The sequence below is a fragment of the Girardinichthys multiradiatus genome, chromosome 4 (assembly GCF_021462225.1).
Source record: "Girardinichthys multiradiatus isolate DD_20200921_A chromosome 4, DD_fGirMul_XY1, whole genome shotgun sequence".
In the NCBI taxonomy this organism is placed as follows: domain Eukaryota; kingdom Metazoa; phylum Chordata; class Actinopteri; order Cyprinodontiformes; family Goodeidae; genus Girardinichthys; species Girardinichthys multiradiatus.
The window spans coordinates 39,097,709-39,114,333 of NC_061797.1; the positions used below are offsets into that span (position 1 = coordinate 39,097,709).

At 39.4% G+C, this 16,625-nt stretch overlaps 1 protein-coding gene across 2 annotated transcripts in view; it reads left to right on the plus strand.

Moving 5' to 3' along the window:
- Positions 1 to 16,141, plus strand: part of nkd1 (NKD inhibitor of WNT signaling pathway 1) — a 47,869-nt gene extending 31,728 nt beyond the window's left edge. The window contains exons 5-10 of one of the 2 annotated variants that reach the window (XM_047363535.1): positions 4,834 to 4,937; positions 5,070 to 5,165; positions 6,345 to 6,492; positions 7,344 to 7,425; positions 9,878 to 10,005; positions 11,069 to 16,141. In XM_047363535.1, coding sequence (XP_047219491.1) covers positions 4,834 to 4,937; positions 5,070 to 5,165; positions 6,345 to 6,492; positions 7,344 to 7,425; positions 9,878 to 10,005; positions 11,069 to 11,601 — 1,091 coding nt within the window. In that variant the 3' untranslated portion in view covers positions 11,602 to 16,141. The remainder of the gene's footprint in view (positions 1 to 4,833; positions 4,938 to 5,069; positions 5,166 to 6,344; positions 6,493 to 7,343; positions 7,426 to 9,877; positions 10,006 to 11,068) is intronic. The other variant, XM_047363536.1, reaches the window with a different exon arrangement.
- The last annotated feature ends 484 nt before the right edge of the window (positions 16,142 to 16,625 follow it).

Consider the following 16,625-nt stretch of genomic DNA (forward strand, 5'->3'; position numbering starts at 1 on the left):
AAGAGGAGGCTCAGGCTTCTCCATAATGTTCATTTTATGAAGAATCCTCCTTTGCACAATGATCTCCAGAGGTTCCAGAGGAGTCCCCAGAACAGAGCCAGCCTTCTTTATCAGCTCGTTGACCTTTTTTAAGTCCTTGGAACTGATTCTACTTCCCCAGCAGATGATGTTAGAAGAGATCATACTCTCCACAACAGACTTATATAACAGCATCTTGCTGCAAACACCAAAGGACCTAAGCTTCCTCAAGAAGTGCAATCTGCTCTGTCCCTTCTTGTAGATGGCTTCACAGTTGCATCTTTACTCCAGTTTGTTGTCCGGGGTATTTATACTCCTCCACCACCTCCACCTCTTCTCCCATGATGGAAATAGTTTTTGACTTATTTCTGTTTGTCTTAAAATCCACAATCATCTCCTTTGTTTTAGTCACGTTCAAGATGAGATGATTGTTTTCACACCATGCCACAAAGCGGTCCACCAGCTCCTTGTACTCAGCTTCTTGGCCATCTCTGATCCACCTCAAGAAGCTGAGTATATCTGTATTTCAAAATCCATATTCCAGAGATATTGGTGCTCCACCCAATAAAATGCCTTTTCCTGGTCAAGAGAAATCAGACCAAAGTTTGTGTCTAATAAATTATAGATGTCCAAATAATCTCGAATTAGTGATCTATTATCTCTTATTAATCTGTCAGGGATACAGTAAGACTAATCAACATGTATAACTTGAGAAGATCTTATAATCGGCACATAATAAACTGACAGGTCTCCAGTTCTTTATTTCATAAAGATCCCCTTTCTTAGGAAGAGTGAGCACAGCTCTACGACAGCTAAGGGGTAGCTTTCCCTTTGATACACTGTCATTGAGGACTTCCAACAGATCTTCAGCCAACACAGACCAACATGATTTATAAAATTCCACAGGCAAGCCATCTATTCCTGGAGCTTTACCATTTTCCATGCTCAAAAGTGCTTCCTGCAATTCTTGCAAGGTTAAAACATGCTCCAAAATAGTGTTATCTGGCTCTGAAACCTATAACAAATTATTAAGAACCTTTTCAGTCATCAAAGAGTCATCTTTAAACTCACTGACATACAGCATTGAAAAAAAGTCTACAGCTCTTTGTTGCAATTCAGTGGGTTCTGTCAACTCTTTTCCATCTTCTGATCGAATACAATGAATGAGACAATTTTGTCCATTTTTCTTCTAGAAACTAAAGAATTTAGAGCGAGCATCCATTTCAGAGATATTCTGAAAACGTGAACATACCAAAGCTCCCTGTGTTCTAATCCCAAGCAGATCAGCCAATGCAGTTTTTTTTCTTGAGTGCCTGAATATGGCCACGATTTCCTGTGGACTCATGAAAATTCTGAAGATCCACAATACCAGTCTCTAATTCTTCAATAGATTTCACAATTTCTCTTGTAACATTGTGTGTGTATTGAATACAAAATTGCTGAATTTGTATGTTAGCAATATCCCACCACTGCTGCACAGATGTAAACTCTGATTTTCTTGGTTCTCCATTGCTTCCAAAAAAGAAAATCCGTTTTTAAAACAACCATTTAATAATTTAATAGAACAGCATCAAGTAATAAACACATTTACTGTAACCAAATAATGATCAGAAATAACCTACTGGACACAAAGTGCATGATATAACTATTTGTAAATAGTGCCCACAACAGTAAAAAAAAATTGCTAAAGAAATATAATTATCTTTACAATGAGTCCATGAATATTGCCTTGTTTTTCCATGTTTAGAATGCCACACATCAACCTCAATAATACGTTTCAATGTCCTCCTCGAATTTATATGTGACTTCAAATGATTTCTATCCAAATCATCAACTGTACAATTAAAATTAAAATCACCTCCTCAAATCAGGTAATCTGTTGACACACAACTTAACAGCGTATTTGCAAATTTATCTAACACATCGTTCACTTGAAGTTAACTTTATATTTTCATACTTAACAATAACCTTTAACAATCTTCCAGATACAATATCTTCAATTTCAATAGAAACTGGAAGAAAATGTCTAAAGAAAAGAACTGCTACTCCTGCACTCTGTGAAGTTTTATGACTCCCATCCCATTCTTTCTTACAGTCAACTTCATTATTACCACTGCTTTGGGTTTCTTGAGCAAAGGTTATGTCAATACCTTTAGATTTCAGGAGTTTGTAATACACAGCCCTTTTTTTCATGTCCCTTCCACCGTAAAGGTTCAAAAATCAGATTTTAAAACTACTCATAGCCCCACAAAAAAAGACCCATTAAAAAAAAGAAATTACAATATCTTATCAACTGTTTTTTAACTTTCAGAAAACCCATTTAATTCGAACTCCGATTTTCTGCATCAGTTTTCGAAGTCTATATGTCCTTTGTCTCATTTAACTGAATCAACAAAAAGTTTTCTATTAGGGAAAAAAATCATCTATAGCCACATCCTGTTTTCCTTTGGTTACTTCCAAAAAACTTATATGTTCTACACTGTATCCATTGGTTCTCTATCCATCAGGAATAGAGGAGTCAGAAGACTCTCTATCACTATCAGAGTCAGTTAAAGCATCGGACTCACTCTCTTCTCCACCCTTTTCTTTTACCTGCATCTTTTTAGGTTTTGCCCCTTTAGGTTGTTTAGGTTTTCTTTTAGTGTTTGGTGTCATAGTACTGTGGTTTGTGGGCAGACCAAAGTGCAGACAAGAGCTGGGCAGCAACATGTTATAAAAGGTTTTCAGCTTTATTTCCAGAGGTTTTCAAAGAAACCAAACAAGGCACTGCAGATACAGACTAAAGTCCAGATCCAAAAACTTACAAGATAGGTTCTGCAGGAACATGGAAAAACTCAGCACAAATACATGGGTTGAGAACAGGGTATGACAAACACAAAGCCACAAACAAAGTCCAAAAATGTCACTCCGTGACCTTTGGTACTTTAAAAACACTTTCATCGTCCCTGATCAGGTTTCCTCCACTGTGAACTGATTCATCAACAACCATTCCCTCTTGAACTCCTTGTGTAGACGTTTGACTTAATTCCTCACACACTTCAGCAGAAGTAGAGGCAACCTCAATGCTTTCCTGATTGCTAAGTTTTCTTTGTCCTCCTGCATTAACTGTTGAAACTCTTTTCCTTGCGTTGCCTGCTGAACCTCCTTCCCCTTCATTAACTGCTGAAGCTTCAGCCACATGATGTCCCTTTCTGATGTCCCTTCCCCTGCATTTTCATTAACCTGACAAGCTGACCTAACCTAACAAGCTCACCCTCTTTGTGAACCTTTTCAGGGCAATTGGGGACTGAGTGCCCTTCCTGATTACATCCAAAACACCTCATGGTTTCTGTTGCCAAAATAGTAAAATCAAATCCATCAACCTTAAATTTCATTACTATGTTCAGCTCATTATAATTTTTTAGAATCATAAACACTTGTCTACTAAATGAAACGTGTTTCAACTTCGCCGATTTGCAACCAGACGGGAGCATTTTCATTGCTGACACGTGACAATACTTCAGCAACACGTCATCGCTGATAAAACGAAGGTAGATTAGACAGATGATCCTTTTTGCTGGGTTCATTAGAAGGAAGACATTAGTTGGAGTATTTCTCAATACAGTTCTCTTCTAAACTACGCTATTCACCTTGTCAATAGAGTCCAGAAACACAATTACCGCATTATTCATCCTAGACGCTGCCTTCACGCTGTCACAACCAACAAGTTCCCCAACCGGTAAACCACATTCCTCAACCGAAAAATCCACACCAAGAGGTATTTTAATACCATGCCGACGGGAAAGGCTCCTAAAGCCTTCAGAACCGTAATTCCTTCCGGCCAACACACCCAGCTAAAAGCTTGGTGCTGCTGAAAAAAGCACGAAACACCAGTGAAAGAAGACTGTGTTGAAAGAGCGGAAAAGTGGATCACCACTGTAAAAAGGAAAGTTTAAACCTTTAGAAAACCTCACTCGTGTTCCTCTCCACACATGCAGCAGACGCTCACGCATGCGCACGAGACAGACAGACATTGAAAGATGGAAATAGAAAAAAAATAGATAAAAGATGTGATAGAGAGACAGAAAAATGGAGAAATAATGAAGATGGAGTTTTCGTTTCCATAGGAATGGTCTGTTGAATAATATCCTAGGGGAAACACAGTCCTATATGGCTGGGTTATCTTTTTAGGTTATACCTAACATGAAGCATTCTTTCATTCATATACTATATTTTTTCATGATTTATGTATTCCGGAAGCATAAATGCCTATTTAATGCTGGTAGAGGCACCTGAGGGGTGACGCAGAAATCATATTTTTGAAAGTGTTTTAGCTTGACCCACTCTGTCTTAGATCTGTTTTCTCTGATTGCTGACATGAAAAATACTTTTCAACTGCAAGAGCCAAAATCTGCTTTGATTTTTGCAGCCTTTGAGCTGGATTATGAATACTGTAAATAACTATAAGTTCTGTGCATCAAAGCAACCTAGCAAAACCAAAGTAATTACCTCTGACTTGTTAGAGATAGTTATTTAGTGTTGCAGAGCCTCTCAAAGAGTGATTCTGCTTATAAAATACACTACTAATAAAAAGGTTTGAGGAAAAAGTCAAATTTTTCTCATACATTTTTCGCTCTAAGGCGGACGTTAAGATGTGCCACATCTTAATTTCAGCTGCCAAAAGTGGAAACATGAGCTTACAAGTAAAACTAGAAAGCGACGACATGTCCTCAGGTTAAGACTGCACCCACCGTTTCTGTCCTCAGGCTGTGCCTTTTATCTTTGTGCGCGTGGGTTCACTGTTGTGTTTCTGTGTGTGTGTGTGTGTCACTGCAGTGGCTCTACCCCCGGAGAAGACAGACAGCTGCTGTGTGGAGGAGAAGATGCTGGAGAGGGACAGCCGGTCTCCCGCAGGGGCACAGAAACAGCTCCGGTTTGAAGTGAGTGTCAACGCAGACTGGGACGTTTATCACTTTCAGCGAGTAAAACTGGGGCAGTGGCAGGACATGCACAAAAAATACAAACTCACATGCACTCTATATGAAACTGAGCTTAGTGCTGTGCTGTTTCAGGAGCTGGAGTGTGCTGTGTCTGTGGAGGAGGATAACAGACAGGAGTGGACCTTTACCCTCTATGATTTTGACAACAATGGCAAAGTTACTCGAGAGGTAATACTCATCTACTTAAAGGAGCTTAAAATGAACATAGTGCAGGTGCTCCTCAATAAATTGAAATATCATCAAAAAATTTATTATTTTCAGTTTTTCAATTCCAGAAGTGAAACTCATATGTTAAATAGATGCATAAAACAGAGCTTTATACATTTTAATTGTTTATTTCTGTGCATTTTGATGATGATAGTGTACATGGTAAAAAAAACTCCAAATCCAGTTGCTGAAAGTTTTAATATGTTAGAACAATAAAAATATATTTTTTATACAGGAATATTTTATGACTATGTTAGTGACAGTAGTCCAGCAAATAGTGATTGACACCTTTCAAAAGGAGTGTAAGCCACAAACGGTTATTTCTAAGAAGGTATTTGCTCGATTGCTGTATCCAAGCAATAAAAATAGAAAACTGAGTGGAAGGAAAAAGTGTGGGAAGAAAAGGTGCTAAGAACAAATGTCAAATGTATATAAAACAAGATCCCAAGCTTTAAACATCTTAGGGAGCTGTTCAGTCCATTATGTGTAAATGGAAAGAGTATGGCACAACTGCAAACCTACTGAAACATGACCATCCACTACAACTTACAGGCCAGGCAATCCACATCCATTTTATTTAAAAAGCACATTTAAAAACACAGTTTGTTCGGCAAGGAGAGCATTAATCTGAGAAGCAGCTGCGAGGCCCATGGTAACTCTGGTGGAGCTGCAGAGATCCACAGCTTAGGAGGAAGAACCTGTCAACGGGAAAACTATCAGTTTTAAACTGTACAAATAGTTTTTTATGGAAGAGTGGAAAAAAGAAATCTATGAAAATTTGTGTTCTAGTTTTTCCCCCTAGTAATGTGGGGGGCACAGCAAACATATGGAAGAAGGTGATGTGGTCAGACGAGAATATTTGTTGGTTTAGTCTCGCTTGCATAGTACACAACTAGGGAGGGGATACATACCTATATGAACAAACATGCATGCCAAGCTTTTCAGGCTTTTATTTGTAAAAAAAAAAAAAAAATAAATAAAAGTTGGTTATTGTTTTCTTCCATTCTACAATTATGTGCTACTTTGTGTTGGGCCATCACATAAAATTCCAATAACGTACATCGTGATTTGTAAAATGTTTAAAGGACATTAACGTTTTTCCAAGGCACTCTCAGATTTAACACCTCTTCTCTCCTACAGGACATCACCAGCCTGCTCCACACCATTTACGAGGTCGTGGATGCCTCCGTCAACCATTCTCCCGGCAGCAGCAAGACGTTGCGGGTCAAGCTGTCCGTCGCTCCAGACTCAAGCCAGAGGTGGAGGAGCTGTGCTCAGGGTGCGTCAGGTAAAGCTCATGTTCACTCAGTGTGGGGCAGCGGCTGAGAAAAGAGGGCATTGTGAACCTCCATCTATGCATCTGTGCTGACAGCTCACTCAGAGATGTTTGTTGTCGTGCAGAAAGGCGGGCGCTTCAGGCCTGTCGGGGCTTTGTTCCTCGCAGTGGCGGCGTTGCGCCATCTCTCCCACTCAATGGGGTTCATTTTTAATGATGGGGGGGGGGATGCCTGCGTAGAGAGAGAGTGCTCCATTCCCCTCCCTTGCTGCCTTCAAATACTCTAAAAGAAACCTTAAGAGATGTGCCAAGTCCTTTTGATAACCACAGCCATTTTTCTTTTCTCCCGCACTCCCCTTTTTCCTCCTCTTCTCCCCCTCTCTTTGTCCTCCTTTCTCAGAGCTGCAGGGAAAATATAGCAGCGTTCGACGTAACTTTCCTCACTGACGACTTGGCAAACAAGAACTCAGAGAAAAATATCTCAAAAAGTATATATCCCTGAGTGTTTGCGTCCTATTGTTTTGCCTATGAATATCTGTCAGGCGATTCAGACACAGGAAGCTTTGAAAATATTACCTTCATGCTAATTTCAAATCGCATAAGATCCCACATCCTAATAATACTATTTCTGAAATCATTGTGGTTTTATGCTGTTCTGCTCCTTTAAGAGGCTGGAAGTTGAAAATAGAATAAATGAAACACTGTTGTTTTTCCTTGTCTGTAGATCTTTAAAGAGAAACCCTAAAACAGAGGTTACCTTCTTCTGGGTCTTGTGTTGCTGGTGTAGTGTGTGAGGGTGTATGTGTGTATTCTCTGCATTGCTCCCTTTGGTAATTATCCCTTGTCTCTTTGTGCATACTCAGAAATGTCCCACTCCAGAGAGAAAAACGACAAGTGCTTCGAAGACCCCAAGAGTGCAGACAAGAAGTCTCGAGCACTCCTCAGGTAAACCCAGCTTCTGGTAAAGTTACCTTATGGTACTTGGTGTCTCTATGATGCAGAGAACCCAAATGTGCATCTCAGTAGATCTGAATATCAAATAGTTAATTTATTTCAATTAATTCAGCTCAAAAAGTGAAACTTGTATATGCATTATATATTTTTTTAAACCCAGTGGGATATTTTTCAATTGCTTATACCTATTAATTTGGATGACTATGGATGACTGTTCAGAGCAGTGTGTCGCATGTAAAACAGTTCAATGTGTAAACCTTTTCTGGCTGTGCAGTTAATTGTGTGACACTGCCGTCATAAAAGTCCGTTGGATGTCACTTTGAGTCCGTATGGACTCTGCGCGTACGTCAAGTAGGCTACACCTGACTGTTTTGCCCCTAACTTTGCTCTTAAAAAAAAACTGTTAAAGGGCTCAGCCTGTTAATGATTGATAAATTAGAAAACACGCTTTTTCCATCCACTCAGCTTTCTGTTTATATGCTTGGATACACCACTCATGTTTACATGAAGCATTTTTTTCTTTTAATTTTGATGATTATGGCTTATAAATAAAAAAAAAATAAAAAAAATGTTGTTTTTCTGAAAATGTGTATGTTATATATGATAAGAGCAATGAAAAAATGATTTATATATATATACATTCAATATGATAGGGCTTCTTGTATATGAATTACTATATCAGTGGAGGCAATGAGCTTGTGGCACTGCTGTGGTGTAATAGAAGCCCAGGTTGCTTTAATAGCTATCTTCAGCCTGTCTGCATTGTTGGGTGTTGCGTCTCTCTTCTTCCTTTTAACAATGCTCGACATATTGTCTTTTAGGTCTCTTTCAGATGAGTTTGGGGGCCAGTCAAGTGATATGATGGTCATTAAATCAGGTATTGGTACTTCTGGTAGTGTAGTAAAGTGCCAAGTCCTCCTGGAGGAATAAAGTTAGCATCTCAACAAAGCTTGTCAGCAGAGGATTCAATGGAGAGTTCTTTATTTCTCGTGGGAATTAAATCTCCAGTCTGGCACTTATAAAAGAACATAATAGAAATCATGCCTAAAACAGTATATACCATGTATACGAATAAATTCTATGATGTACTAATAAGCATAACAATGACGGTAGGTACAAAATGAAAATCTGTGACTATTGCTCTTCACTGAAGATACTTCAATAACACTTTTATAAAAAAAAAAAGTCACCATCAGTTTAGACATTAAGGGTTGTATAATCTTCTGTAAAATTTCCCGGGTGGATTGTTGCACTGACTTTGAACTTGATAACACACAGTGGACCAACACCAGCAGATGACATGGCACCCTTAATTATCACTGCCTATGGAAACATTATCCTGGACCTCAAGCAACTTGGATTCTGTGGCTCTCCACTCTTCCTCCAGACTCTGGGACCTTGATTTCCAAATGAAATGCAAACTTTACTTCACCATAAATCGGATCTTAGAACACTGAGCCAAAATACTGTTGTTTTTCTCCTTACCAAACGTCAGACAAATAAAACACTCATAAAACACATGTTTTCTGTGTTTTATGAGTGCCTTAACACAAGCAATGTGACGGCTGTAGTCCGCATCCTAGATACATCTGCATGTACTAGCTTTTGGAGACTCAGACTCGAGCCAGAAACTCCACCTTGTAAATCTCCCTCAAATTCAAGTAAATCTGCCATTTTCCCTATTGCTGGTGCATATTTATAACACACCTTTTCCTTCTACCAAATATTCCACGAATTTGCCTTAATTTAACACTCTGTGAACTAATAAGGATGGCTGGCTCTGTTCTGGGGACTCCTCTGGAATCTCTGGAGATCATTGTGCAAAGAAGGATTCTTCATCAAATGAAGAACATTATGGAGAACCCTGAGCATCCTTTTCATGAGACTGTCGTACGACAACAGAGACTTCTTCAGATCTGCTGTAAGACGGAGCGCTACAGGAGATCCTTCCTGCCCACAGCCATCAGCATCTACAATAACGCTTTGAAGAAACTGTTATATAATAGGCTACAACAACATTTAATTTCCCTTTAGGATTAATAAAGTAATTTTGAATTTGAATTGAATTAAAATTAACAGAATAAAACATATTACGTTTGAATTAAATCACTTTGTGTTTAATGAATCTATGTAATGTACAAAATTCTCTTTTTCAATTGAATGAATTGAATAGATTCTGATTCATTAAAAAGCAACGGTAAATCCTTGTCCTTAAAAAAAAAAAAATAATTTCTTGTTTAAGTAGTTAATGTGTTCTGTAATTTGTTTTGCATGCCAAAACCTCTGTTGGTTCTCTTCTATCCACATGCCACAACTTAAGATTTAAACCTGACATTTTGTCCCAGCTCTGTAACAGTTGTCCCACCTTCTACCTGCTCACAAGCAACAATTGTTTATCTTTTCCAAACTGCGTCCTAATGAGAGGTGCCGCTTGTTTCCACAGGCGCCACCACAGCGACCACCACACCCAGTCTGGCTGCCAGCGCCACTGTGTGGACGAGAACCTGGAACGCAGGAACCACTACTTGGACCTAGCTGGCATTGAAAACTACACGTCCCGCTTTGGAGCCGGTGAGTGGAACGGGGTAAAAAGGGGCGCAGACGATGGAAGGCAGACCGTGGCTCTTTGAAGCCTGTCATTACTGCGGCACCTGTTTAGAGCCATTAGGTGGGACTACCAGACCACTGTACACCTTGCCAGTACAAACATCTGAGCTCATGAGAGCACAATACATCGTGTGTTTGAGGGGAAAGTCCATCAACAGGACAGGATATTGTGAGGGAAAATTTTAATGCCCAGCAAGTTTTGCCCTGATCTGCTGGTCAGTGATGACATGCCATTATTGTGCTGTTGGTTCTTGTAGGAAAGTGCTAACAGGAATCATCTTTGTGTCTGGGATCTCTGAGAGGGGAGAGATCCTGAAATGAGATTGGGCAGTTTATGCATAGAACTTTATTATTGTGCTTTGGGCATTGCCTAATTTGTGTCTGCTTGCTCCTGTGTCAAGGTTGAGCCAGAACAGAGGTGTATTTTCAGGGTTTCTGGGTAAAGAAAAATTATAAATGTTAGGGAATTCAATATCATGGTATCATTTTTATTGCTTTGTCTTCTAGAGTAAAAATGTAGGACAGGGGTTCCAAAACATTTCAGCCTGTGACCCCCAAAATAACAGTGCCAGAGACTGGCGACTCCCTAAAAGTACATGTAATCTATATTTATTAAATATAGTGTGAAATGTATTTTTAAATGAATGTATATTTTTATTACATTTAATTATTTAATTTCATTCTTTAAAAGCAATATTTAGTTATTTAATAGGACACAATTATTTAATTGTGCATTTCAGAATTTTAAAGGTATATTTAATGTTTTAATATATCAAATAAATAAATGGTACATTTAATTATTTCATGGTACATTCATTTATTTCATATATATTTGTCCCTTTTTGCCATCCATGTACCTCAGGGGTCACATCGCGATGATTCAGAAAGTCATTCTACGAACCCCCACCCACTTGGTGTCTCGCCACCTCCTGAGGAGTCCCGGTCCCCACTTTGGGAACCCCTGGTTTAGTAAATAAGTGTTACTTACAGTTGTTTGCAGTAATATGTTTGTCTCTCTCTGTCACAGCTCCTGCTGCAGAACCAGCAAAGATAGAGACTCAGACTCGCTCATCCAATCAGGCTCGTTCTCGTTCACATGAACCAGAAAACGGACACACCCATTCACACCACCGCCGGCTGCAGACGGTTATGGAGACTGCTATTCCAGAGGGCCTTCAACCTGCCCGGCCCAGAGGCCAGGACACCGGGCGGCACGCCATCCGTTCTCCGAAGACTCATAGCCGCACACCTCCTGCACAGAACAGCGGCAAGGTGATGAGGAGTAGAGGCGCTCCACCTCCCCCGGCTCTGCCGTCCCAGATACCCCCTCATCAGTCTGCAGCCCCCTATCGCAAACACAAACAGCGATCCAAGGAGAGCCAAGGCTACCGGGCCTTAGGCTCTCTTAGCTCTCCGGGACCTGTAGTGGAGAAAGAGCAGGTCAGGGACCTCCCAAGTGTGCTGCTCTATGACGGTGGGCTTGCACAAGTGGTGCAGCGGCATGAACATCACCATCACCACGAACACCATCACCACTACCACCACTTCTACCAGTCCTGAAGCTCTAAACTGCCTGGGAAGGTTTAGCACCCCTTCATTGCCACAAAAACCAAACAGGCCAACGGACACTGACTGCAGCAAGCTGCACCTGGCAGCACAGACACAGGACATGTGGAGGACATGAGGGTGGCGGCCATTGTGTGCCAGGGCTGGAATGTTAAGTAACCAGTGCTATAACAATGTTGATCAGATATACAGAAGCTTTGGTATACAGTAGGACAGTGAGTCAGAGCCCAAGCTGAGCAGTTGGTCTGGAAATCACACCAAGGTTCAGGAGCCAACACGAAGGTGCCCGGTTCAGATGTTTTCAGCCTCTACCCACTTAACTCCACACCTTCAGACTAGCATCCTAACACTCTCCATACTATGAAGTCAAAAGGAAGAGGATGGACAGGAGGAGGAAGCTGTGACTGAAATTCAAAAATATATGAAGGAATTTGGGCCACAAGTCAGTTGTGAAAAATCTGTGTCCAAAACAAAATGACTGTGCGCACATCTGAGTGTCACAACACTGGTGTTTGTTGGAAACCATATCAAGTGTGCTCAGAATGTGAAACATGTTCTCAAGCCGAGTTTTGAAGAAAAAAAATAAATTAACCCCGCATCACACTATAGGCATAAAGGGGAAGGAAAACTTTGAAACCGTGTAATTTTCTACCTCTTTTTTCATCTGAATTGTTGCTCTGATGGAAATGTTAATCAAGCATTCGTTTTCCAAATTACTTTTAAACTTTGTTGAACTAAGAACAATTATATCACAATCTGCAGCTCTGAAGACTGGAGAGCCTCCTCTCATTTATTGACTAACATTTGCTGTACATAAGGTATTTATACTGTCATTGATTTTATAAGCTTTATCAATGTATTCATTGTGAAAACTACATTTTTATTATGACCACTAAGAACGTCAATAGAACATGTAATTGACCCATCTCAGATTTTCCTTCATTTCCTCTCTGTTTTTACTTTTTCACTGAACCAGACTACACTCATTCTGCAGATTTCTGTACATTTGTTATGTTAGAGGTGCATGTTTTTCATCAATTAAGATGAAGTTTGGAATATGTGTCATTTCTTTTGTCTTTATATATTTCTTATATACATAATTGTTTTTATTCAGCATGCAGGATATTGGTTTTTAACTTTTAAGGTTAGCCCCCCCAACCCGTGATCTCCCAGCTGCTCCCTCTGTTTGCACGGCATCAGCCCATCCCACAGCTGTCAGCAGGTCTTTTACCGTGCCACCATGTGTCCAGTGTGCTCAGCTGACAAGGCTCTGTTTGTGATGTGGCGGGGCAATGGCTCTTTCAGCTGTCTCATTCCTCTGGTGCCGAGTAACACTGGAGCCCGACCTGTAGTCTCCACTGAACCCATAGCTCTTATCTCATGACTGCTGCCCTGCCGGTGGCAGGGATGTTTATCCTGTTTCCTCGAGCCCTAACAAATAGATGCTGAAGCGACCCTGGATTACAAAGATCTTACAAAAGTTACCACTGTAATTGCATTTTATCTTCATTTTTGCTCCTTTAGGCACTTCTGAGTGTCACGTTAGCAAAACAAAACAAAAAGAAAATCGAAACCTCTGCTACACTACTTGTCATGTTACACCCACAAACGTTGATGTGTTTTATTGGGGTGTCTTGTGATGGACCAACACAGTGCACAGTTGCAAAGTGGAACGTTTTTAAAAATATCTGTTTGGTGTGCATAAATGTTCAACCACTTGAGTCAACATCTTGTAGAACCATCTTTTGTTAGATTTAAAGGTATAATTATTTTTGTTGTATGTTTCTACCAGCTTTGCACATCTAGAAACTTAAATCTTGTCCCTTTTTTTCTTTGCAAAATAGCTCAGTTTCAGTCATATTAGATGGGGAACCAATGTGAACATCAGTTTTGAATAGAGATTCTAAATCCAACCGATTTCCGATTGGATTTTGGTCTGGACTTTGACTGGGCCATTCTAACACATATATGCTTTCACCTAAATCTTTCCAGTGTAGCTCTGGCTGTAGGTTTATGGTTGTCCTACCAGAATGTAAACCTCTACCTCTGTCTCAAGTCTTTTGCAGCCCCTAACAGATTTTCACCCTGAAGATAGTGTGTTCAGAATAATGTGAAATGTTGATTTTTCTCCACATTGTATTTTGAATAGTAGTAAAATAAAGTGTAATTTTGGTCACAGCTGATCAGAGCGACCTTCTCTTTCACGTTTGCTGTGTCGCTTATAGGGCTTGTGACAAACTGCAAATGGGACATCCTGTACTGTAGCTTACTTAAAGCTTTCTACTTTCCTTTCATATAGAGTCAGATTTGTTAAGTGCACAACTAAATAGGTGACTTATAAAGGCAGATGGTTGTAATGGATTTTTGTCAATTGTATCAGATTACAGAAAGCTGAACATGTCTACCCACACCCCACTCTTCAGACATGTTTGTGAACTCATGGATATTTTTTTTTCTTTCCACTTCAAAATAATGCAGAACTTTGTGTTGGTCTTTCACATAAAATCCCAACTGAACACATTTTGTGGCTGTAATACGACAAAATATGAAAAAGTCTATATATGAATAGACAGGCATTATTTGTGGATTTAAGTGCCCGGATGAAGAACAGCCTTTACAGTTGAAGGAAGTTGTCAACAGGTGGTTTAGACAGTTAAACTATATTTGTTCATTGCTGCATTGTCCCCAGCCTCTTGCCTCCTTCAGCTTCGGGTTGTCCTTTTAGCAGGGGTACCTCTCAGACTGGTCATCTCCTGGGATATGGGACAGAAAAGAGGCCCCATTCCTTAACTATGGATCACAGCTGCCTCTCCAATACTGATGCCTCCGCATCCCATTGCTGCACAGCAAATCCCCACTGACACTGTAACTTCTTTCAGTACTTTCATCTCACCCAAGTCGCCTTGATGAGAGTTGGGATACAGCCGTCTTGTTGTGTTAACAGACATCAAGCAGCAACTTTTCATCCTTCAGGGTGGTCTGATTTGACATGGGTAAGTGGGGAATTCTGAAGGAGTTTGGCTGAGTAACACCAGGCCAGGTTTCAGTTTTTAAACCCTTGAACTGAACAGAGTTTTATTGAAAACACCAAACTTTAGATTGGATTTCATTTAATATCCTGCGTCATTTTTGTACACTTTTCTGACTAATTGAGGGTATCTCAACAGCAGTGAATAAAGTTTAGAAAAGCAGCAGGTTTTTTTTTTTTTACTTAAACCTTTTGCATCAGTCCAGTGCTGGTGCTTACCTGTCCTTGTTTTTATCACACTGGTAAGGTAGCAATTATTATGAGGAACACATTATTTTTAAATGTTACTTTTCCTTTGCTTAGGTAGTCAGTTAAGTAAAGGGATACACCAAGTCAAGTTTTCTGTCACATTTCCAATTTCCGGTTGTTAATCTTTAACCTGCTAAAACTGTCTTTAAGAACTACCGTTTAAGAACAGGGATATAAATATTTTTTTCTTCCTTCCTGCCATTAACAGTCATTAATATAAATTTATATTATGCTGCATGTGTTGGAGAGCAGATGCTTTATAACAGGGTTTGTATCATTTTAAAACAAGGACAAAATGATTACAGAGTTCACATTTAAATCTGGCTATAGCAGCTTATAGTAGCAATTAGCACGGCTTGCATTACTAAAACTTCTGTACTATATTCAGACTTCCTGTTAACTGCTGAAAATCTTGCTCTCTTTTGCAGCCTGAACCACAGACACATCTATACATGTATTTGAAAATCCAGAAACATCTAACGGCTTTCTTGCATCTTTTGACTTAATTTAAAACACCTTACTTCCTTTAGTAACAACTTCCAATCCAAAAAAGTGTTGTTTGTGCTGCAACCTGGTAGTGCTTAGTGTGGTGTGTTCACTGATCACAGTTGGCTCTTTTTTTTTATTTGTGACTGGGTGGTCACCTCTGTCTATATCAAGTCATATCATCGTCTCTTGTAGTGAGCAACAATAATTCTGGTGGGCATGTGCTCATTTATTGCAATATGTTTAAAATTAGGAAGGTTTTTGCTTATTTTCGAGCCATGTGGCTAAAACTAATTATAGTGCACCATCCTGTGTCTTTTGTAAGTGACTGTCAGTATTCAGTAACATGCTCATGTTGTTATATCTAATGCACCACTAACTCACCTTATAAGGTCCATGTATAAAGATGATTTTAATCTCTGTAGAAAGATTGAACCAGCATCATGTTGAACGAATATCGAGGCTGATTTATAATTTAACAGCTTTCAATTTGTAATCTGTAATCCACGTACAGTTTTTAGCTGCCATGGCGGTCAGATTTAGCAGAGAATAATTATTATCCCTGTTTTATTTATCCAGACTCCATTTCACAAGTGTCCCTTTATAAACCACTCCCATTCTTTTCCCTCCACCACTTCTTAAAGTTTTTCATGTCTTTGTTTAGTTCATATTACATGGTATTTGATTAATTGGTTTATTTATTGGATAACAGATCTGTGCCAAGGGATAATACCCTTTCATTAAAATACAAACCCATTCCTTATAAAGTAACTGGCTCCTGTTGTCATTATTTATTTGTACACACAGTAAATTTGCAGGAAATTGTGCAGAAGATTTTCAGATTTTTAGACCAACACAAAAAATGTGCAAAAATGAAGTGAAAGAAAATGATACATGGTTTTCCAAATTACTTCTAAATAATAATCTAACTCAAAAAGGGTGCTCTGCAAATGTTTTTGGTCTCTTTAATCTCATATCCAGATAATGGAGCCAGTGCAACCAAGTGTCTTTTGCAAATAAAGCCCATTTGTGTTAAATTTCATCTCAGTTGAAATACAGTTGTTATGTGAAGGCCTCAGGTTTGTTAGAAATAATTAAAAGCATTAGGAAAACCAAGGAACACATAAGTGTTGACAATTTTTAAAGCTGGATTACATTATAAAACAATATCCTAAGCTTTAAACACCTCATGGAGGACTGTCATTCTATCATCTGAAAATGGAAAGAGTGTGACACAACTACAGAGCTACCAAGC